This window comes from Toxotes jaculatrix, chromosome 15, assembly GCF_017976425.1.
Source record: "Toxotes jaculatrix isolate fToxJac2 chromosome 15, fToxJac2.pri, whole genome shotgun sequence".
Taxonomy (NCBI): Eukaryota; Metazoa; Chordata; class Actinopteri; family Toxotidae; genus Toxotes; species Toxotes jaculatrix.
In genome coordinates, this window is record NC_054408.1 from 8522955 (window position 1) to 8545655 (window position 22701).

Here is a 22701-nt window from a genome sequence, read left to right on the forward strand (position 1 = left end):
CCTAATAAACCAGCAACTGAGGGTAGGTGTACACATATAGTAAGCAGATTTTCTTTTATTCTGTGGCTTCTACATAATTTCCAATGATTACTTATGAATAAGGATGCCCTAAATACACAAAGCAATCCTATGTCCTCCAGTGCCTGTGGCATATGTGGTCTTTACCACATACACAATGCACAGCTTTCTCCCTGAGGCTGGAAATGGCTGACAGTCCCCCACCCATCAATATTTTTGAGAAGCTACTCAACCATCTCACTGACCACCCTGCTCTTATTTTCTCACAGTGACTTTTTTTTTTTTTAATGTCATTTTAGTGATCATAACTTTGTTGGAAGGGTATATTTGTGTGTTTATGTAGTGATGTATTTGTCTAAGAAAGGATCCTGTAGGTTGTTTCTGTCCTACTCTGGCTTTCTTGCTATCGCTGACACACATAGACACATATACACAAACACACCCACACACTAGGCGTGAGGTGACTGTGTGTGATTCAGACTAATTAGTCAGTCCAGTTGTGCAGACCTCTCCCTCTCTCTTACACACACACTCTCTCTCCATCACTGCAACTGTACTTCCTGCTGCACCAACACAGAAGTCACACATGAAACTTCAGCATCCGATGTCTGGTACCATAGCAACAGAGACCAACCAATAAGGGGGCTCTTCAGGACACAACAAGCCTTGGGTCAATAGCATCCTAGATTCTTTAATTTTATGAAATTAGATTTGTTTCAAACAAATCCAGCACCCAATTAGACCTTTTTATATTTCCCCAGACCATGATCTGCTTACTCTACTGCCCTTTAATTGAACTCATTAGTTAATCAAAATCAATTAATTTATCCTTTGTTGCCCTTTTTGATTGAGTCAAATTAGTTTACATCAGATCAGACAAGCCATAAGAAACAACTGAGGAGGCTCTGAACTGAGGTGGTACCATCTCTCCGTGCTTTTCTGGTGCTGCCTCAGTGACCCAATTTCACTGCATTATAATTGAATCCATTCGCTGAGCAGCTGACTAACGTGCAAAAAAAAAATGCACAGCAGTCGTGACAGTGGATTCAAATGTGCTATATTTCTTTTTCAGAGACTGTATTTTTTATATAATTGTCACGGTGTGAGGTTGTCGGAGCGGACCACCGAGCCCACAGCCTGCGCTGCTGGCTCGTTAATCCGGCACGTGTCCCTGCGTCACGGCCGTTTGGCTGCCTGTGTGCCGGGCCGTCTGAGGACAACCGTGCTCGGAGCCAGACAGTACCACACGGCAGACGTAAATAAATAAATAAATCCTCGACTGCTCTTAATCGACTGTCTAAGCAGGCCGCGTGGGCGCACTGACTCTCTGCACTCGTGATTTCAAGCACAGATTTTCAAAGGTGAACAATCGGTCTGAGTGCGATAACCAACGGTTACTTCAGCGTCAAACAGCTTCACGCCAACGGCTCTCCTCTTCGTGTCTAACCCAAGGAGTAAATCGGTGTGAACGTATCACAGCGGGTGCTTTTAAAACCGTACAGAGCCTCCGAGAGCTACTGGACAGTCAGTTCAGATGCCGTGGACTCAGTTGCCCGCAAAGTGATGGCATTACAATACAACGTGAAGCTAAAAACAAGAAGCCGGGGATGAACTGGATCAAGCTAGCTAAGAAAAGGCTACAGGGAAACAGGAAGTTGAGTTTTTGACAATAAACTGCAGCTTTTGTTGGACGAAATATGAGCTTGGGAGATGGGAATGGTCAGACAATATAAAATATATGTTCACACTCATGTGTTTTTTACATACATGATGATTAGAAGTTGTATTATGTGATTACAGTATTCAACAGCATAAATTATAAAGACTTTTTTCATGATTGAAAGAATTTATCTCTCCCATTCATCAAAGTCTTATCACCCCACACACACCTGAAATGACGTAAAAAATAATAATGGTCGTATAAACTTAATATAACAATAATAATAATCGCCATCATGTATGACTGTTCCCTGGTCAGCGAATATTTTATTTTGAAAATCTCCGGAACTACCATGTCTCGCCTTGATCACTTTGACTCTCACTGAGAGAAGAGAAAGCAAAGAGATCAGATCAGGCGGCGAAATGGAGAGCAGAAGAACTGGGGGGGTGCGCGAAAATGTTGCGGAGACATGGCGAGGTGGCATGACAAAATAAAGGGATCTCAGTTCACCTAAGGGAGTTCTCCGGAGCAGGGCAGGGCTGAGGAGTCGAGCTAACTGTCTGGAGGATTTTTGTTTCGCTTTGCTTTGGTCGTACCTCGTCTAATCGGTGCGCACACTACGTTTGTGCTGGCCAGGATCTGCAGAGAGAAGTCTGTGGCTAACAACCCAGTCTGACAGGATAAAAGGTAAAAAACCAAGTGACTTCTGTTAGCGAACAGTCAATCTGAACCGTTGTTTGTTTACAACCGCGATTAACAGCGTACTGAAGTTACATAGTCACATACCTTATCCATTGTTCGGTGGCTAATTTTACCAGCATTGTTAGGGAGTGCGGGCAACACACTTCTTCTCGTATTTTTGCTTGCTTGAACTGACATGATGTTACTGTCGTGCCGTGGCGCAGCGACATGCTCGATTAACTAGCGAAGCATTTCTTAAGAGTAGCCAGGCTAACGTTAGCATGAGAGATGTGACAAAGTGCCACATGGGGCTCTGTTGTAATCTAATGTTAGCTACCTGTCAGTGACAGAGGAGGACCTGCAGGACCTGCCTGGACATGCCCTTGAACGCCCCCCCCACCCCCAAGGAATACAATACATAAATGTTGTGATATTGGTTGAAAATAAATTCATAACATAACAAGTATAAGTATCAGTTGTGAACAGTGTCACTGCTTGCCCCTGTCTTTAGGCTTGCACCCGAGAAAACTCTGAGGACCAAAGAAAAAACAAAAAAACATAAACAAAAACACCACTCAGGAATCTCATATACTTTATCAGTAAGTTGGTAATTAAAATAATTGTCACAATCTTATCTGATTAGTGTTGTCACCCTGCATCTTTTCAGGATGTAACCTATTGATTTAACTAAGCGCCAACTGTGTGTAGTCTGTTGTCTGAGCCCAGCATCGACTCGTATCATTCAGTGTTTTACTGAATAGCTCCTCTTGTGCTTTCAGGTAGCTCAGTATGAGTCGAGATGGGTGGGCTAAGAAGAGAGCCAGTGCTGGTGATGACAATGGTTGGGCTGAAAGGGTGAGTATCACTCAGCTCATCATAACCAACAATGCATGGTATGGAGTATGGAGGCATTACCACAAGTACAAATGATGCAGTGGGTTGAAAAGATATTCATAGCGCACCTTATGGCAAACTCGAAGTGGACCACCCACTTCAATTCCATCGGTGCCCTCTCGTTATAACAGAGCTGCAAGACGATCACTAGTTGTCTAATTAGGCAAAGGTTAGACTGCCAGAATTTTACAAAAACCTTGACAAGAGCTGCATATAACCCATGCTGTGCTGTAATAGGAGGAGTATCACCATACTGTCTAGACACTAATTAGACAATAACACCTGTGTAATTGCCCTAAAATGTCAAAGTGTTTTTAAGTGGCTCACGCAGAAACATGTATATATAAGTCATTCATTAAAACTGATAGGGTTTGAATAGTAGTAGAAGTAGAAGAAGGCACACAAAACTCAGGTTTGTAATCTGTGTTTATTAAGTGTGTCAAAAAACAAAAAAATATTAAATAAAACTTTTTTTTTTGGGATATTGTGTAAACCACGAAAATAATTGCTTATATGTCATTAATGGTCAATTTCAGTATGTGACATTTTCAGCTGTGGGATTCTGTACATGTTTGTTGTGAATGATCTAAATGTGATTCCCTTTCTTGTATCACTGCTCCCCTTCATCTGTGCAGGGCGGCTACATGGCTGCCAAAGTCTCCAAGCTGGAAGAGCAGTTTAAACTTGATGCCCCCAGAGAAAAACAGAAGGAAGGCAAATGCTCCAGCATCTTCAGCGGAGTGGCCATTTATGTCAATGGATATACAGGTAACTCTACACTACATCCATAATTTTACATATTTGTTTGTCTTCTTCCCCTCACAGTTTCTTCAGTCAGTCCACAGAGCTGCAGTGTAAATTGTTGCCATGAATGTCCCAGAGGAGTTTTTTTTTTTTTTTTTGCTGCCTGTATGTGTTGTCTCTTGATAACCCTTTAATTTTTTTATAATTTTCTTGTCTTTTTTGTTGCACTGTTTTATTTCTTGCTTGTTTGTGAGCAGAACCAAGTGCAGATGAGCTACGCAGACTGATGATGCTGCATGGCGGCCAGTTCCACGTCTACTACTCTCGCTCCAAGACCACCCACATCATCGCCAATAACTTGCCCAATAGCAAAATTCAGGAGCTCAAAGGGGAAAAGGTCATCAGGCCAACGTGGATCACAGACAGGTGTGTTCAGTGGGAGTCATCTATGTGTGCATTTCATGGGTTCCCATCCAATTATTTATAAAATTTATATTTTACTGTATTAGCTAAAAATCCCTGTGCTAATTTTGTCATTTGTTTAAAACAGTGTCAAGGCTGGGCGTCTCCTGCCTTATCTACAGTATCAGCTGTATACGAAACATAAAGGCCCACTCTTCCCTGGCATGACTCTGCGTCAGACCTCAGAGGTCGCAGGGCCGAGCCATGGGCCGCTGCAGCTGAGCGTCCATCAAAAGCTTAACCTGCCACAGCGCGGCGTTCAGCACTCTGTTCCCAACCATGAGCAGTCCTCATCCGGCGACCAGAATAACACTAGCCATAACCCCAGCCACAATCAACTCTACCAAGACAACATCCAACCTCAGTTCATCCAGCACAGCTCTGCAGCTTGCTTCATTAACCCTCAACCAAGTCTCTTACCATCCAGTCACCTGAATGTAGATACCAGACACAGAAGCCCTTTACACACCCACCCACTGTCAAACCCAAGCTCCACAAAGCCCACACAGTCTACTCTTCAAACACCTCATCGTAATCTCCAGCATCAGAGGGGCAGCCAACCACAACCTCAGACCAGCTCTTCTTGTAACACTCGGCCAAGTGGTTGCAAAGAAGTGGAATTAAAAATGTGAGTATGTGAAGTTAGTTAGAAGTGGCTGTGGTTTTTTGTTTCTTTTAAATTAGAGATAGTTTTTTGAGTTATTTGAATATCGCAAATACATTAACATGCTAATCAGTCTTCTCTTTATCTCACAGAAATGGATTGTTGCAGACCTCATTGGATGTGATGAGCCATTCAAAAATCAACGACATGCAAGAGTGTGGCAAAGAAGATCTTTTCTCACAGGTGGTGAAGGAAACACCCCTGACCAATGGACACACTCATCTTCTTAATGGTGCCTTAAAGTCAGAGGACCTGTCCCCTGTTACAGATGAACCCTCTATTGACAATGAACTGCCTGAATGCAGAGTAAAGAGTTCAGAGGATAAACCTCCAAGGCCTCCAGTACAGTTTCAGAACAACCCTGACCCGTATGAGTTTCCCCACAGTCCCCCAAAGCAGTCTGACCAGTCCCCTGTCTTTCTGGAGCAGTCCAGCTCACAAGGAGTCAAGGAGCAGAGTCCTAAACCTCCACCACCCATCCACCAGGAGGCTATAAAAGCCACTGAAACCCACATGCTCCCAAAACCGCTCCAGCCATCCCTTCTGTTTGATTCAAATGCTGAAAAGACTCCTCTGTCCCCTGCATCTCGCTCTCTTTCACATTCTCCAATTCGACTTAACGGAAGTCACCACAATGCCTTTTCATCTGATCCTGCCTCATTCAACACAACCAACATAACAGCCAAACCCGATCTTCCCAATGACAAGTCACCCACATTGTCAAAGTCTTCAGCACAGCTGCTGGCAGAGACAGGTGATCTCATCTCGGAGTTCTACTCTCGCTCACGTTTACACCAGATCTCCACGTGGAGGAACGGCTTTTCTGAGTACGTCAATGAACTGCATAGCAAACGAAAAGCAGCAGGGGGTGCCTCCTTTCCCGGGAAAGACCGACTGAGGAAATCGGTGGCCCCGCATTCTTCAAACAGTCAAGGTAGGAAAGAAAGGGTCACTCTTTTCATGTGAAAATTCAGACTGCTTTTTGTTCTTGTATTTTTGTTAAGGAAGGGTTTAGTAGGCCTTCAGTATCAGTGTCCCTGCTAATTTATGAGGTTTTCTTATGACACTTGCGTAGCCCCTTTTTGTCCAACTGGATCTGTTTGGGTATATGTATACACTATTGGGTATACACTATTAAATGCTGCATTTTTTTGGGATTTGGGATGGTGATGGCTGGTAACTCTTTGTGTGTCAGGTACATCGGCACCCGCAGGTGTTAAATCTTGTATTCTTCATGTGGACATGGACTGTTTCTTTGTGTCTGTGGGGATCCGACATCGACCAGACCTCAAAGGTAAGGCACCTTTTGTCTGCGTAAATTGTGTTCTGTCGGCGAAACATGGGTTAAAATTGTTCATATGTACCACAGGCATCTGTTGCACAGAATAGTCTCATACTGCCAGTCAGTTCTCCTTGTTGAGTTGGTGGTTTCCTTTCAGGAAAGCCTGTAGCTGTGACCAGTAACCGTGGACAAGGCAAAGTGCCCCTGAGACCCGGGGCCAACCCTCAGCTGGAGCAGCAGTACTACCAGAGGAAACACACTCGTCCCCAAACAGGTGAGACTGTCGTACGCCACCTGAGAGTCTCGACCTTGACCATCACGTACCTGGCTCAGTGTATTTTCCTGTAGATTGTTGTCTTTGTTGGAACCTGCTTGACGAAGTGTCCCCTTGTTCGACTTCTCAGAGACAAATGATGATGATCTACACGTAACTCCTTCACAAGAGAGCCCTGACTCCCATGCCAATGGAGTGGACCCTGAAGCTGCTGCTCTGTCAATGGCAGAGATTGCATCCTGCAGTTATGAGGCTAGGTAAGATATAAACACACACTTGTGGATTTTAAACAGCACAGAAATCTGCATTTTATACTAAGCTGAATGTTTAATAAATCTGTCACAGGCAGGCGGGCGTGAGGAATGGGATGTTTTTTGGCAAAGCAAAACAGTTGTGTCCCTCGTTGCAATCTGTCCCATATGATTTTGAGGCTTATAAAGAAGTGGCTCTCACCATGTATGACATTTTGGCTGGGTAAGAGCAACTCCCTGATCTATTTTTCACTCACTTCTCTGGCATTTACACACAAAATGACCTGAAGCACACCTCTCTTATTTGTTCTTTGCAGTTATACCCATGACATTGAGGCTCTGAGCTGTGATGAAGTGCTGATAGACGGCTCCTCTCTGCTAGCTGAGCTGGACATCAACTCAGAAGATCTTGCCAAAGCTATCAGAGCAGACATCAAGGAGAAAACAGGATGCTGTGCTTCAGTGGGCATGGGTGAGTTTATGTTTATCATATACTGTAAAATAGATCAAGACAGTGTTTGTAGTTTACAAATTCAGACTGATTCCTCATTTGTTCAGGGTCCAACATCCTGTTGGCTCGGCTGGCGACCCGAAAGGCCAAGCCAGATGGGCAGTACTTCTTAAAGTCTGAAGAAGTAGATGATTTTATCAGGGACCTGCCAGTGACCAGTTTACCAGGTAGATAAACAGCACCACCTGCTGGTCATGTCCATCGACAGTCAGTTGGCTTTTGTGTGGTGAACATTTGACTAAATGGTTAATTTAATTTCTTTTTTCTAGGTGTTGGCCCTGTTATGGGCAGAAAGTTGGCTGCTATGGGCGTGAGGTCATGTGGTGACCTCCAGCAGGTGGCTCTGTCTCAGCTTCAGAAGAAGTTTGGACCCCGGACCGGACAAACCCTGTTCCGTTTCTGTAGAGGGCTGGATGATCGGCCTGTCCGCTACGAGAAAGAAAGAAAGTCTGTCTCGGCTGAGATGAACTACAACATTCGCTTTACAAGGGTTAGACCTACATTTTTTCTCTTGTGCCTTCTCTGCTTTTTTTATCTTCTCTGCTTTTCCCACCTGTCTCGCTCTTACCCTCTTATTCTACCACTCACCAGACTGATGAGGCAGAGTGTTTCCTGACAAACTTGTCGATGGAGGTACAAAAACGTTTACAAGAAGCAGGGCTGCGGGGTCGCAGAGTTACCCTCAAGGTCATGGTTCGCAAGGTTGGAGCCCCACTGGAACCGGCTAAATATGGTGGTCATGGCATATGTGATAACCTAGCCAGGTAAGAAAGAGACTGCCGTCCCTGTTTGCTATGAGGGATTGTTAATGTCCTCTGTCCATAGCTTCTCTGTGTCATTGTCTCTCTGTAGACTCATTTCTATCTGTCTCCTGCTGCCAGGACTGTGATGCTCGCTCAATCCACTGACAGCGGTCAGCTGATTGCCTCTGCAGTTATCAGGCTGTTCCATGCCATGAAGTTACAGGTTCAGGACCTGAGAGGAGTCGGCATCCAGGTTCAGCTTCTTGAGGGAAATCACTCTGTCCCCCAGGACTCCACAGGCCACCGGACACGCTCCATCAAAGAGTTGTTGCTAGGCCAGGGACTGAGTTCCCGATCCCACAGCAGAGGTCTGTCTAAGGTCTTTGTGTTTCAGTTTGTATCTGTGATGTCGTCTATGAAATCAGCTGAGTTCAGGATGATTGTTATAGGTGCTGCAGACAACAGCTCACATCAGGAAAAGACTTTCACAACCACAGCCCCATCATCTGGCTCCTCTCCACATCCTCTTTCCTCGCCTGAGCCAGTCCCAGGGACAAGCAAAGACCAACAGGCATCCAGACGAACTCCGAAACATTCTCGAACACGTCTCAATTTCAGTATTGAAGTCCCGTCTCCTTCACAGGTAGGGGCTTGAAGGATGTTTCTGATTGAAGAAAAGAGAGCTGATCAGTGATACAGTTTCAGCAAATTGTATTTCTTTATGATTTCCGAGGTGGATCGTGCTGTGTTGGAGGCCCTGCCTGCAGAGCTAAGAGAACAAGTGGAGCAGTCATGGGCGCATCGGGATGGGAGACACAACAACCGTCGGTCCCCCAGTCCACAGCCCCCTGCTCGCTCTGTGAATTGTAGTTCAACTTCACCTCCTCCATTGGCCTCTGGACCTGCACTGTACAGTCCACCTGTAGGAACGTTGGTTCTGCAGATTCCAAACCAGCCAGACAGTCCAGGAATTGTACTGGAACTACCAAACTTCTCACAGGTAGGGATGCAGATTGAGATTTGAGTTTTATGAATAGTAACTGGTAATTAAAGTTTACAGTTCAAATTCTGGGAAACTGAAGTAGCTTTTTATTACTAAAGTTTTTATTTATTTTTTTTCACTTTTTCCAAACAAACAAAATTGATTGATTGATTGCAGAGTGTAACTGATAGATCTGTTTGTTACAGTTCAATATAGCAACAAGAGAATATTCTATGCAGAAAAGGGAAGGCGCTAATAAGAAACAAGTTACATTTGAAAAGCAACAATTAGAAAAAGGAACATGATAGTTCACCTGTGTAACAATTTTCCATTCCCAGTTACTGGATAGTCTCCAAGACATAGACGTATTAGTCCACAAAATATACAAAGCTGATTAGACAGTCAGCCTCACTTAGTCTCTTGACTCCCTGACGGCAGGTTGATCCAGACGTATTTGCTGCACTTCCCAAAGAGCTCCAAGAAGAACTGAAGTCTGCCTATAACCGCATAACTGTCCAGCCTCAGTCAAAAATGTGTAAGTGTAAGGAATAACTTGAGCTTTCTCCACTATTATCGGCATGCGTATTCTCTACACCTAAATTTTGTCCTCTGTGTTTCTCTGCAGTGGAGCAGAAGAATCCGCTGTTGCAGCTAAAACAGTCAGGAGCAGGAATCGGCATTGGTCGTGTGAAGCGGCGCTACAAGAGAAAAAATGCAGTGAGTCCCATTAAAAAGGGACCTTCCCCTGTGAAGAAGCGTCATGCAACAAACAGCCCAGCCAAAACCCTACCGCCCCTTACAACATCACGGGAACCAATAAACATAGTAAAGGTGAGCCTATAAACAGTTTTATATATGAAGATGTAGGTCTCTTTTTTACATGGTGACAGTATGTAAATCTATGGTAGTTTGGAACTATGTAATCTCTCCAGCTCACATCTGTTTTCCCTTCTCAGGCTGAAAATGGTCCCTCCACATCCTACTTAAAACCGGACATCCCAGAGTCTCTGTCAAAATTCATTCCTCGTCCTGCTCCATCATTAGCTGGAGCCTGTGACCTGATGGATATTAAAACACTCCTACGGGAATGGGTCACCACCATAACAGGTATACAGCAAAGTACAGCTCGGAAATAGTACCAGTAAATGCAGCTACCTAAGGCTGTGTGTGGGATTACAAAAATGTATTTTTTAACCACTGCTTACTTTTCGTTAGATCCCATGGAGGAGGACATCCTGCAAGTGGTGAAATACTGCACTGATCTGATTGAGGACAAAGATCTGGAGAAGTTGGATTTGATTATAAAATATATGAAAAGGTACAGATTACCCTCCTCCAGTCCTCTGCCTGCCACACTTTCTTTTTTGTTTTCATTATTGCTTATGTTGCATGTTGATCTTTTCATTGCAGACTCATGCAGCAGTCGGTGGAGTCTGTTTGGAGCATGGCTTTTGACTTCATCCTAGACAACGTGCAGGTGGTAGTGCAACAGGCTTATGGTAGCACCCTGAAGATAGCATAAAGAATGAGGGATTCTGTTTTCACTGTTACCTTTACCAGTTTTTGTGTTTCTACTTTTACAAGGTCATCTGAAATACAAATCATGATACCTAAAAGATGATTTCCCTCCTTCTCAGTTGTGACACCACTGCCACAGCTGCCAATTAATGACTTTACAAAAACGCAATATGAAAACATGTTACAAGGCCCATGGCAGCATTTGATGAGAGTATTTACAGTACAGTATTTTCTGTACTTGCTCTTTAAGGGACAAGTAACACAAACTGAAGGGAAGGAAATGTGCTTACTGTAGAATCTACTAATCAAAACCCAGAACAGGGATAATTGTAGCAGCATTTTTCATATGGAATTCTCTGTGCCACATAGGTTTGAAACTAATGCCAAGACTTAGTCCCATACATATGTGAAAAATTATGGAAAGGTTTTTGCAGGTAGTACTTCACTACATCTTATACATCCAGTGTAAACCAGGCCTTAAAAGATTTTGAATTTATATTTTCCTGGTAGGTATTCTCCATCTGATAAAGCAGTGGACCTCTACAATATGTCTAAGGATTACATTAAAGTTATATATGAGCATAGTGTTATACAAGGTTAATCTTTTATTCATTAGTTCACTTCATTCAGTCTAGGTTTAAAAGGATGACAGTGGTAAACATACAAAACATATTTTAGTGATTTTGGAATTGGTTAGTTTCATACCACTCCCCAGACATCAAACCTATGATGATCTCAGAAGTGATAGAAATAAAATCATCTTATTTTTCATGAATGTTTCTTCAGAGTCTCGTGCTGACCTGTGAAGTATCTACTACTTCTGTGTCACAAAAAAGCAGACAAAATACAGCCTGGTGCATACAGTAGTATCTTTTTTTCTTGTCTCTTGCAAAAAAGAAAGTGCCAAATCTTGTTATTAAAATATGTAAATAATGTTTTTAAAAATCCTTGCTAAAAGTTCTAAAAGAAAAGGTGTATGTAGAGGGCTTACCTCTTGTATTGTTTACATGTAGTGAATTCTTAGTAACTGTCTCTAAATTGTAAATCTTCTCACTCTTTAACTGTTTGTACGTGTTCCAACATGGAAATCAGAAGCTGGCCAAAGCACTTCATATGAGGTTAACTGTTGATTCGCAGTAGCACTCTTATTTTGGAGGATGTTGACTGGGGTTATGGCAATCAATAAGTAGCCTATGCATTTATTTTTTTCTCACAAACAAATGAGATGTCCCTTCAATATAATGTAATATTTCATACAACCTTTGTACTTGGAGTAAATCTTGGAATTCCAGTGTGTTTGCACTGGTTTCATAAATATGAATATTTAAATAATGCTGGATTTGCATAAGAACAGGAGGTGTTTTGTTTTTTGTTTTTTTGTAACCCATCTTGTGTACTTCACCTGCTTGAGACATTTATATGGCTTGTGGCTACATCACTGTATTTCTGTGAAGTGAACTGTAACGACGGTGATGATGGTGATCAGAAGAACTCAGCAGATGCGGTTGGCTGGCTGGCTTGTGATCTCACAATGCAAGACGTGCGTGTGGTTGAAAAGCTTGTTTAGAGCAGTATCCCAATATGCAAACCAAATCAACCTGTCATGTTTTTTTAACTTGTTTAAATGAATGTAATTCATAATGTGCAAGTGTCCACTCATTTTCAAGATGTTGCTTCTCTTCACCTGTTAACTCTTTCCAGAAGGGAATGGCCAGGAGCTTAAATTGGCCAGACTTGCCGTCTCTAAACTGGCTTGTGCCTGAAGACCTGAAGCTGTGAACTTGTTTGTAAGTTTTCTAAAACTTGGTAATAAACTGTAAACTCTGTATTTATTTATTTGTCTTTGTCCCTTTTTAATGTTTTAACCCACGTGTCCAATAGATAATGTTGCTTCTGACAATGAAATCTTTGAAGGGGGAAATGGAGATTTTTTTTTTCCTAGTGGTATATTTATTACAAACTGGAAAGTGAATATTGTCAAATATTGAAAGATTCAGGTGCTTCTAAAAGAACACCAGTTCGGAACTCTTGCACACAGTTTTTTTTTTTTTTTTTCCACTGTACAAGTGGTTTGTTCCAAGTGAGTTCTTGTCAGGATGTGGGCTGTCTCAGTGTTTTCTGTTGTGTCATCCCAGACTGTCTCCATGATGTCAAGATCAGGGCTCTGTAGGGGCCACACCATCTGTTGCAGGACTCCTTGCTCTTTTTGACACTGAAGATAGGTCTGTGTTTGGTGTTGTCATAATAATATAATAACAATAATTTGGGGACTGATCATATGCCTCCCTGATGGTAGTGTATGATGGATGAGAATCTAAACTGTATCTAATATATTATTTTTATTTTTATTTTTATTTTTATTTTTATTTTTATTTTTATTTTTATTTTTATTTTTATTTATTTATTTATTTATTTCAATTTTGGCGAGGCTTTACTCTGAATGCAGATTCCCCGGAACGTCAAACCAGGGGCCTGCTGTGTCGTCACATCCGGAACAACCGTTTGCATTTCGCGCACGAAGCAGTCAGCTGTAATTCTTTCAGGTAACGCCAGCGGTATTATGAGTTGCCACATTTTATTTTTCAACACCAGATTTCATTGATGTTTGTTATTATCTTACACACCGAAGGACTTTCTCACTGTTTCCGTGTGAGCATTAACGTCAATGAGATTCGCAGGGGCTAATGTTAGCTAGTTAGCTTAGCAAGCTAAAATAAGAATTTATATTGTCTAACGTTTTTTTCTTGATGACTGGCAAAAGTTAGTGCTTAGCTACATTTCTCGGCCAAAGGGTCTGTATTAATTAGCTGCACAAGAAGCCTAAAGGGAATTATTGATCAGTAAAACAGCTTTGCCCAAGGAGCGTAACAAGGCTAACAACTGGCAGAAACAAGGTGTGCCCATCGTTGCTATGGCTTTGTCTCCAGTTGAATGCCGCTGCTCATTCTTAACACCTTTCAGCGTAGTGTTTTTCTCGGTGGCTGGACGGTAACTGTACCGTACACACCCGGGTATTCACACGTGCACGCTGCGTTGCTCATGTTGAGGCAATTTGTTACGCACTGCACAACTGCCCTCATTTTATATTGAAACAGTCAATGATCAAATGTCTGGCTACTGCTTTGACCTACGCGCAGGAAACTATGGTTTTAGTTAATCAGTTATTTGATCGACCAGCTTATTAATCGACTAATTATAGCAGCTTTAAGTGTGGCATAGTTTGTGATTTCCCTAGGGAAGGCTATACCAGTGATGCATGATATACAGAGTGATGGGGTTAGAGCTAGCTGGTGTTATGTCTCAGCTTACTGTATCTGTTCTCTGTTCTCTCTGATTCAGAGATCTTCACACATAGCAGGCAGCCATGGCCAATCAATCAATGGAAATCATAGCAAAGGTTTTGGAACAGTCAGCCAAGCTGGTAGAGGAGCAGGTGGATGCACAGCTGACCAAACTGAATGAAATGGATGAAGACGATTTGGAGAGACTGAAGGAGAGGCGATTAGAGGCACTTAAAAAAGCCCAGAAACAGAAGCAGGTACGTGGGATGTTGTCTTTTAAGCGTGTTGCACACATTGTCTGATACAGCAAATTTTACTGTTTTATTCCATAAGACACATAAATTCTCCTTTTAGTAAATGCATTTGCTACAGTAAGTGCAACATTTATGTCATATCAGCACCGACTGTGAAAAATATTTAATGTGTCAGTTCCACTGCTGTAACTGGTATGTGTTTATGGGCTTTTTATGGTGAAGATGGTTTGCCCATGTTCACACACCAAATCAGCCAAAAGAAGAGAATGCATGTTCCCATCGTACACAAATGTAAAAACCAACTTGTGTTCTGTTAGTCATCTTAGCTCTCTGTTTTCAAGGAGTGGTTGTCTAAAGGCCATGGAGAGTACAGAGAAGTACCTAGTGAGAAAGACTTTTTCAGTGAGGTCAAGGACAGCAAGAGTGTTGTCTGCCACTTCTACAAAAATTCCACCTTCAGGTAAGTCCATAGCAAGTACTTATTTGAATCAATAAAGCACCCCAAGCGATGGAGCAACAGGTCTACAATTGAGATATTTGATCTATGGCAAAAGTTAGTCATAGCTACAGCATATTGTTATCAGGCTGCTGAACTTGTCACAATTTCCCTTAAAAATAGATGCAAAATCCTCGACAAACACTTGGCCATCTTGGCAAAGAAGCACGTTGAGACCAAATTCATCAAACTGAATGCAGAAAAGGCCCCATTTCTGACAGAGAGACTGCGGATCAAGGTCATTCCTACACTGGCATTGCTGATAGACGGAAAGACAAAGGACTATGTGGTTGGATTCACTGACCTGGGAAACACAGATGAATTTTCCACAGAGATGCTTGAATGGAGACTTGGCTGTGCCGATGTTATTAACTACAGGTGAGTCACAGACTCTCTCCTTTGTCTTTTAAGGCTTGTGCAGCATGTTCTCTGGAGAACAACAACACCGTTACTCTCTCTTAATCTTGACACTGCCCTTTTTCTCCTGTTCCCAGTGGTAACTTGATGGAGCCGCCGACAATGACGCAGCGATCAGGCACCAAGTTCACAAAAGTGGAGAAGAAAACCATCAGAGGGCGAGGTTATGACTCAGATTCAGATTCTGAAGATGACTGAAAAGCACCAACAGTCGCCTGGTTTTCTCTCTCAGGGCTACCTCATTAAAAAAAGAAGTCAAGTAGACAGCCCGCTTTAATTTTTCTTATCCCCTTCTTTCATTGGCTTACCTAATCATTAAAAATGTCCATATTTTAATTTACAAATTATTTTATGAAAGGATACAGCATTTTTGTTTCAGCCTTACTTAATTAATTGTCTGCCATGTTTTGTATTTGAATAACTACATACATGCACTTCAAGAGAGACATTACTCATGTTTCACTGAGTCTCTGCTCCAGTCATCCATCAAATAGCTCTTAGCTTTTTTTCTGTTGCTGTTGATTTTGTTTCTTTATTGGCTTTTACCTTAAACCTTTGTCTTTAATTACAGGTGTGCATATTTAGGTAGTTCTGTTCATTTCATGTGTTTCCTTGTAGCTGTGTGAGTCTTATGTTAGAACCAAAACCATGATGCATGTGAGTGCCAAGATCGTCTTTTAACATCAATTACATTTGCACACATGACATTTCCTTGTAGCAGGAGTGTGACTTACCTAATGCAGACACAATAAAGTGTAAAAGGATTGTAAGAATTCTATGCTCCTTTGATTTTGTACAGTAGTACTAATTGCAAAACAATAGTATACACTGGGGGCCACCTCATTGCAAGAAGGTTCTAGGTCAGCCAGGACTTTGTGTATGGAGTTTTCATGTTCCACATGTACCTGCATGGGTTTCCTCTCACTGTCACAAATTCATGCATTTTCCGTATGTGTGACTGTGAGCATGAAGGGTTGTTTACAGTGCCTGGAGTGCTCTTTTGTCTTCATGGTGTAACTGTAGCCGTGAATACTGATTAACCAGTGACTAGACCTTCCACACACAGGTGTCTTTATGCTACAATCACTTGAGACACACTCACTGGCCTCAGGTGATCTCCGTTTCACTAATTGTGAGACTACTAGCACCATTTGGCTGGACCTCTGTTGAATTAGGTCAGTCACTTTAAAGGGAGTGAACATTTATGGAATCACTTATTTTACATTATAATTTTTTATTAATTGACATTACTTTGTAGAAATCTGTTTTCACTTTGACATTAAAGAGTTTTTTTGGTAAATTCTTGTCAAAAAAAGAAGGTGACAGAGAACTTGTCCCCACCAAAAACAAGTAAAGCGAATACAAGCTGTATTTCATTTCAAAACGTATTTAATTTGAATTTTTATAAGTTGTGTTTGATAAAGAATCCAAGCCATCACCTGAAAACAGATTGCAATTATACAGATGTAAGAGCTGCATATATGAACCTATTGAAACCTGCAACACAGAAGGTTTTTACTCAAAATTATTCAGACAATATGGTAATCTTGATATTCCTGCTTCATGAGAGATCCCTAGTTTGCTGAGGGATGTCTGATAAGAGTTTGATGACAACAATGCTCCTATTAATCTGAAGTCTTAAGTCCAGTAAGTCAAAACACACTGCATACAGCTACCTCCAAGTAGTGGAATCAGAACTGACAGATGATGGAGCACAGGCTTTTCTCCATGATATATATGTACAACTGAATTATTCATTTCTGACAGTGAAGCTAAGATTCGATAGCCTTAGGTTCTACAGGTTGGAGGAGGCGACGGACAATCAGCTCTCCGTTGCTGTTAATGTAGGTGTCGGCCATGTCGTGCTCAGCAGGGAGTCCATAGGGAGTCTTCAGAGGCTGGATCCTAAAAGAACCAGGAAAGACATGACAGAGGGTGAGGAAAGGGAAAAACTTCCTTCAGAAACTATATATCTCTGATAGGCATTTGGTGGATGTTCTTAAAAAAAAAAAGATAAATCCTTGTGTGATTCATCAGTTGTCAGATTTTCACTGACTGCATGGCTTTGATGATGTACAGACACTTAATAACCTTAACTCAAAACTGCTGTGTTACCCCTTTTGGTACATGAATCTTACCTCACCAGGTGCTTGACAAATTTCAATTGGTTATTGACTGCAGGTGTGTTTTTGTGAATTACAGGAACATGAGCCTAAACACAGGACAAAGACAGAACCAAGTGTGAATAAGTGTTTAAAAAAAAAAAAAAAAGAAATCAAAGACTGTAAGCGTAACAAGTTCAAAAGAATTTTGCCTCTAGAAAAGATGATCATAAATGTTCCTGGTGCGTCTACAGTGGACAGATTCTAGATCGGTTTGAGGTGATACAATTGATGCTACCAATTTTAGGGATTATCATTCTTTACTGCTCCTCTTTTTAGACATACTCAATACTAAAACATGCCCGAAAGTGCATTTCATTAGAGCACATTTGTCAAATATCTTGAAAATCTGTTATTGTCCACTTATCTTTGTTTCCTATTACATCGAAATTACTTTCTTTAAACTACAGAAGAGGCAAAATAATTGGTTGTGGGTTTTGAACAGAACAAAAGCCTTTACCTTTTCAAGCCCCAGGTTTTTCACCATCTCTTTCTCCCAGTACGGTCTTCGCATCACACTTTTGACTCGAGTCACTATGTGCAGTTTATGAGGTTGGTCTGGATCCCCTCCATATTTTTCATGTTCTTTTGATCTCTCAGCAAAAAGCTGCAAAGAAAAACAGAGCCTCTGAAAACTGACAGCAGAGCAAAGGAGATGAAGTAATGCTTTAATTGTTTAGGAGTGCTGAAAGAAAGAAGCATCATTATCACCGTGGCCTGCACCCTGCTGGAGTTCTACCTTGCCTAACGTACCACTTGTATTTCAAACTCACAGTTTATTGAATTATGTGCCATTATCTGACATACAGTAAACCTGGGTCTTTTGCATTACATTCTTACCTCTTTTGGGATTCTTGCTTTGGAAAACTTACTGCGTGTAGACACAAACCACGGGCAAGATGAAGGTGCAGCTACTGTTAGTATCTGTAAACATACATAAACAGTGTCAAGTACAAAGAACACAAATAACACATTCTGTAGTTGTGGACCATATGACAGGTATAAACCATAAGACGGTTTGTGGTTATGACATAATGACATTAAAAACCAGCGTGCAGGACTGCGTTTGCATAGTGTCAGATTACGCTCAAAACGCCTGCACAGTATCAACACTGAGGTGCTGATTTAAAACATACGGTGAAAACGTTGATTCGGTCACTATCGGGTTGTGGTATTGACCGGTTCAAGTTTGAAGCATGAGAAACACAGGGTGATGGTCTTACCTTGGTCGATAAGGAGCTCAAACTGCGACAGACCCCTGACATGTTTTCTTTGGGGCAGGGTTATTATCCACTTCTTCTACAGTAGTACTGATATTACAGGCATGCACGCCAAGGTTACAGCCCCCCTCCAACCCCAAACTCAAAAACACGCGTATGGATCAAGCCTAAGTAATATCTACGAAATAAACTCACAAATGTGACTATAATCATATCATATACACTGAATCCATACGTACAATGTTAATTCAAGAGCTGAAAGACAAGGGTGAAACAGGTTATTCACGTTAGACGAATGTTCCCACCGGAAGTTGTCCGGGAGTTACTGTGAAAATGCACCGACATGACAATTAGGATTTGAAAAATGTTCCTTGAATTTTTATATGAGACTTAAACATATATATTCTATTTAAATGTATTATTTAATATACTATTTAAACTTTATATGTGTATGTAAAGGTGTAAGTAAAATATAAGAACTTCCGCCGTCTGTTTTTGTGAAAAACAGAAAATAAAAGTCCCATACAACGTTGTCCGGTATTACGTTTCTCCGGGACTTATTTTTGTGGCGCACTTGTGTAGCTAACAAGAAGGTGGGAAGGTAGTGCCAATTCTGTCCATTAAATTAAAAAAACCACTGGTTGACAGAACAATGACACAGAACCATGTGTCAGGGATGGAGACGTCCGCCATCTCCGTCCTGAAACGGGCGGTGGAGCTGGACCAGAGCGGCCGCTTCCAGGAGTCTCTAGTCTGCTACCAGGAAGGAATCCAGCTGCTTATGGACGTATTGAAAGGTCTCTGTCTCCCTCCCATTGGCACACATAGACGCAGCAGTATCAGAAATGAAGACACGGACCGTCACTTTTTCTTGTTTCCTCTCTCCTGCCAGCAGCTGTGAAAGATGACTCAAAGAGAGGGCACTACAGAGAGAAGATAAAGGGCTACATGGACAGAGCGGAGCAAATCAAAGCTCATGTGAGCCAGATGAAAGAAGGTAACTATCATTGGTAAATAAAGGGCTTGTACATTATGCATTGTGCATCAGTATGTGTATGGGACACAATGCATAATGTACAAGCCCTTTATTTATTATATGCTTCTTATTTTCAGCCAACTAAAGGCACTCTGCCACCGGCAGGTTAAGTTGGCCCAACCAGGTCTGAAGGATGCGATTTTGCTGTTGCAGGCTCTAGTCTGTTCCACCTCTACTTTTTCTTTTGTTTCCCCTCTCCTGTCAGACGGGAAGTACCATGAGCAGATTAGAATATCAGAGGATGCTACTGGTTATAGCTATGAGGCTCTGTTCAAGCCATACATCAGCAGTGCGCTCACAGAGGTCTGGGTGGAGGACCCATACATACGACACACCCACCAGGTAAGAGCTTTGTTTTCATCACTGCTTCTTTTTTTGGGGGGGGAGTTTTATTTATCTTTGTTTCAGACTGGATAGGCTTTTATTTGGCTTTGTTTGACTGCAACTATTGTTTATTTTAATAATCAATCGATCTATCAATCATCTTTTTAGTTTCTTCGTTAATCCAAGGCTAGATTAAGAACTGGTAAAAGCAGGCATCTGCACCAGAGCCCCAAAAATGCAGAAAAAAACAAGAAAGGTCTGTTATCGAAAAAATATTCAGTCAGCCATCAACAATCCTGACATTTAGTCTAATCATGATTTAAAAGTGTTTTGTTCTGAAATGCCTTTGAATGTGATAACCTGTCTTGAAACTGACAAACTGGTATAATTACACTATTAATGATTTAAAAAAAACACTCACCCTTTCTGTCCACTACAGTTGTACAACTTTGTTCGGTTCTGTGAGATGCTGCTAAAAGCTTCCTGCAAGGTGAAAAACATCCATCTCCTAACTTCACAGGATGAAGTAGGTTATTTAACTAATGAGGTGACACTGTGTTATTAATGCACAGCAGCCATAGCTCAGTTAATCTGTTGTTTCACCGCCTTCTTCTTATTGTCCTGCAGGCAGATAGCAGCCAACAGAGCAGCGCTTTGGCCGAGCTGAAAGAGAGTCTCAGTGCTCAGGGAGTGACTCTGGATGTGCAGTACTCCTCCACTATCCATGACAGGGAGATTAGGTACACCTAATCTTCATTTATAGTAGCTTCATTGACATATAGTATGGGGGCTTAATAATTGAACAGCATATTTCATAGCTAAATTATTATTTTCAAATGGTTGCATTTTTTTTAAAAGAAAATTCTTATTGTACTGTATAGTGTTACTCTCACATTAACACTGTTTTTTCCACAATTGTGGCTTTATTTTGTGGCATTAATCTGGACTTAACTTTTTTTTTAGGTTTGACAATGGTTGGATCATAAAGATAGGAAGAGGGCTGGATTACTTCAAGAGACCTAAGGTGAGTTTTATTACTTTATAGTGATCAATCTCTTAATTGATGCCATTGTCAGAATTGTGCTGCTGTGGTTCTCTGGTTGTAAAAAAAAACAACAAAAAAACAAAACTGTCCAATATGTCCCACAGGGCCGATTCTCTATTGGATATTGTGACTATGACCTCAGGCAGTGCCAGGAGACCACTGTAGACATTTTTCACACCAAACACACAAAAGCACTGTGAGATTCTCGAAGCTTTTGAGGCTTAAATTACCTTTTTTCTAACTCGGGGGACTTCATTTACTTACCTGCCTTCAAAACGCACATACCCATCTGCTGTGTTGATGGATTTGCCTTCACTTATTCTGCATGTGATCTGCCTCATAACAGCTGTGCAACTGAGCATTTTTTGTCAGAGATGTCAAAATATTCTGTATTTCTGATGTGGATTCTTCTTCATCGGTTTTAAGGACTCTTTTTAACTTCTATAAATCTCTTCTGTAATTATGAAGGTTTATTGTGAAGGTGTTTTTAGGGTGTCATACCGCCATCTGGTGGAAAAATGTAACTTTTTTGTATTTTATTAAAAGTGCTTTTATTGTATCATAAATGTCTGTGTTTTTATAGCTTGTCCTGTTACTTTATAGTCTCCGCGATGCATGCAAAATATACAGTTCAAAATAAATACATGCACATTCCAGCCACTTAATTAGGTACACCTGTTCAACTGCTCATCATGTCATCATCTGCCGCTTATCTGGGTCCAGGCTCAGGGGGCGACTGCCGCCCAGTCCACAACGAAGTCCTGTGGCACCTCCCACGGGAGGCCATGGGAGGTGGTGCCGCCCGGGGTGGGGTTCAAGGCCCTGAAAAATTGAGTCTTATGCTCTACCAGTTGAGCTAACCGGGCGGCTGTGTTCAAATGCTCGTTAATGCAAATAATCAGCCCATCAGCTGGCAGCAACTCAACGCATTTAGGCCTGCAGAAGTTCATACTGAGCATCAGAACGGTAAAGAAAGGTGATTTAAGTGACTTTGAACGTGGCATGGTTGTTGGTGGCCGACAGGTCGGTCTGAGTGTATCAGAAACTCTGAACGCACAACTCGAACTTTGAAGCATATGGACTTCAGCAGCAGAAGATCACACCGGGTGCCCCTCCTGTCAGCTTAGGACAGGAAACTGAGGCTACAGTTCAAACGGGCTCACCAAAACGGGACAATAGAAGACTGGACTCTCGATTTCTGCTGCGACATTCAGATAGTAGGGTCAGAATTTGGCGTAAACAACCTGAAAGTATGGATCCACCCTTCCGTGTATCAACGGTTCAGACTGCTGCTGCTGCTGGTGTAATGGTGAGGGGGGTATTTTCTTGTAGAACACCTCAGCCTACCTGTGTCCTGTTGCTGACCATGTCCATTCCTTTATGACCACAGAGTACCCATCTTCTGAGGGCTGCTTACAGCAAGATAACGCGCCATGCCACAAAGCTCAGATCATCTCAAACTGGGTTCTTGAACATGACAATGAGTTCACTGTACTCAAATGGCCTCCTGAAGTTTTCTTAGGTAGGCCTATTGTACACCTATTCTTTGTATTCTGTCCCTTACAGTTTCTGTTGCTGCTGGCTCCAGGCACACTGCTTCAAAAGGGTTAAAACTGCCCCCGGATAGTTGGTAACCTAGTGTTTTGAAAAGTGTAGTTTATATATTAACAGATAACATGACTTTTGGATTCCTGGCATTAATGAAAGGATTACATAATGACATCTAGTTAATAGGTAAAATATACTATTTATAAATTAATGAGAACTTGCAGCTGTGTATAT

At 41.8% G+C, this 22701-nt stretch overlaps 4 protein-coding genes across 6 annotated transcripts; 3 read left to right on the forward strand and 1 right to left on the reverse strand.

The window, feature by feature from the left end:
• Nucleotides 1–2078: 2078 nt before the first annotated feature.
• rev1 (REV1 DNA directed polymerase) lies at nt 2079–12514 on the forward strand. 2 transcript variants are annotated; one of them, XM_041057848.1, is made up of 23 exons: nt 2079–2365; nt 2871–2958; nt 3139–3214; nt 3889–4021; nt 4255–4423; nt 4548–5087; nt 5216–6057; nt 6319–6417; nt 6563–6679; nt 6810–6936; nt 7025–7153; nt 7248–7402; nt 7489–7608; nt 7711–7931; nt 8033–8205; nt 8323–8552; nt 8634–8827; nt 8918–9184; nt 9605–9701; nt 9792–9997; nt 10123–10273; nt 10382–10484; nt 10577–12514. In XM_041057848.1, the coding sequence occupies exons 3-23, from the start codon at nt 3149–3151 to the stop codon at nt 10686–10688; spliced, it is 4251 nt and encodes a 1416-aa protein (XP_040913782.1). In that variant the 5' UTR covers nt 2079–2365; nt 2871–2958; nt 3139–3148; the 3' UTR covers nt 10689–12514. The 2 variants fall into 2 exon arrangements, with proteins under 2 accessions (XP_040913782.1, XP_040913781.1); XM_041057847.1 differs by lacking the exon at nt 2871–2958.
• A 622-nt stretch (nt 12515–13136) lies between these two features.
• txndc9 (thioredoxin domain containing 9) lies at nt 13137–15924 on the forward strand. The gene is made up of 5 exons (XM_041057855.1): nt 13137–13227; nt 14024–14222; nt 14561–14679; nt 14839–15093; nt 15210–15924. The coding sequence occupies exons 2-5, from the start codon at nt 14049–14051 to the stop codon at nt 15328–15330; spliced, it is 669 nt and encodes a 222-aa protein (XP_040913789.1). The 5' UTR covers nt 13137–13227; nt 14024–14048; the 3' UTR covers nt 15331–15924.
• A 571-nt stretch (nt 15925–16495) lies between these two features.
• On the reverse strand, nt 16496–18829 carry mrpl30 (mitochondrial ribosomal protein L30). The gene is made up of 5 exons (XM_041057857.1): nt 18518–18829; nt 18135–18218; nt 17755–17901; nt 17271–17344; nt 16496–17037 (listed from the first exon to the last, which is right to left on the reverse strand). The coding sequence occupies exons 1-5, from the start codon at nt 18557–18559 to the stop codon at nt 16905–16907; spliced, it is 480 nt and encodes a 159-aa protein (XP_040913791.1). The 5' UTR covers nt 18560–18829; the 3' UTR covers nt 16496–16904.
• Nucleotides 18830–19088: 259 nt separating this feature from the next.
• On the forward strand, nt 19089–21478 carry mitd1 (MIT, microtubule interacting and transport, domain containing 1). Of its 2 annotated transcripts, none has more exons than XM_041057400.1 (7): nt 19089–19311; nt 19407–19511; nt 19756–19892; nt 20314–20400; nt 20502–20614; nt 20838–20898; nt 21024–21478. In XM_041057400.1, exons 1-7 carry the CDS (start codon nt 19167–19169, stop codon nt 21117–21119), a joined length of 744 nt encoding a protein of 247 aa, XP_040913334.1. In that variant the 5' UTR covers nt 19089–19166; the 3' UTR covers nt 21120–21478. The 2 variants fall into 2 exon arrangements, with proteins under 2 accessions (XP_040913334.1, XP_040913335.1); XM_041057401.1 differs by having other exon boundaries at nt 19410–19511.
• Nucleotides 21479–22701: the final 1223 nt, after the last annotated feature.

Excerpts from the sequence above, each read along its gene's own strand:
- rev1 (XM_041057848.1), top strand. The coding sequence starts at position 3,149 with ATGAGTCGAGATGGGTGGGCTAAGAAGAGAGCCAGTGCTGGTGATGAC. Across the intron at positions 6,418-6,562 it reads ACATCGACCAGACCTCAAAG|GAAAGCCTGTAGCTGTGACC; the intron begins GTAAGGCACCTT and ends GTTTCCTTTCAG. Across the intron at positions 9,185-9,604 it reads AACTACCAAACTTCTCACAG|GTTGATCCAGACGTATTTGC; the intron begins GTAGGGATGCAG and ends CCCTGACGGCAG.
- txndc9 (XM_041057855.1), top strand. The coding sequence starts at position 14,049 with ATGGCCAATCAATCAATGGAAATCATAGCAAAGGTTTTGGAACAGTCA. Across the intron at positions 14,680-14,838 it reads TACAAAAATTCCACCTTCAG|ATGCAAAATCCTCGACAAAC; the intron begins GTAAGTCCATAG and ends CCTTAAAAATAG. Across the intron at positions 15,094-15,209 it reads GCCGATGTTATTAACTACAG|TGGTAACTTGATGGAGCCGC; the intron begins GTGAGTCACAGA and ends TCCTGTTCCCAG.
- mrpl30 (XM_041057857.1), bottom strand. The coding sequence starts at position 18,559 with ATGTCAGGGGTCTGTCGCAGTTTGAGCTCCTTATCGACCAAG. Across the intron at positions 18,219-18,517 it reads TGAGCTCCTTATCGACCAAG|ATACTAACAGTAGCTGCACC; the intron begins GTAAGACCATCA and ends GTATGTTTACAG. Across the intron at positions 17,345-17,754 it reads AAAACCTGGGGCTTGAAAAG|GCTCATGTTCCTGTAATTCA; the intron begins GTAAAGGCTTTT and ends TCCTGTGTTTAG.
- mitd1 (XM_041057400.1), top strand. The coding sequence starts at position 19,167 with ATGACACAGAACCATGTGTCAGGGATGGAGACGTCCGCCATCTCCGTC. Across the intron at positions 20,615-20,837 it reads ATCCATGACAGGGAGATTAG|GTTTGACAATGGTTGGATCA; the intron begins GTACACCTAATC and ends CTTTTTTTTTAG. Across the intron at positions 20,899-21,023 it reads ATTACTTCAAGAGACCTAAG|GGCCGATTCTCTATTGGATA; the intron begins GTGAGTTTTATT and ends TATGTCCCACAG.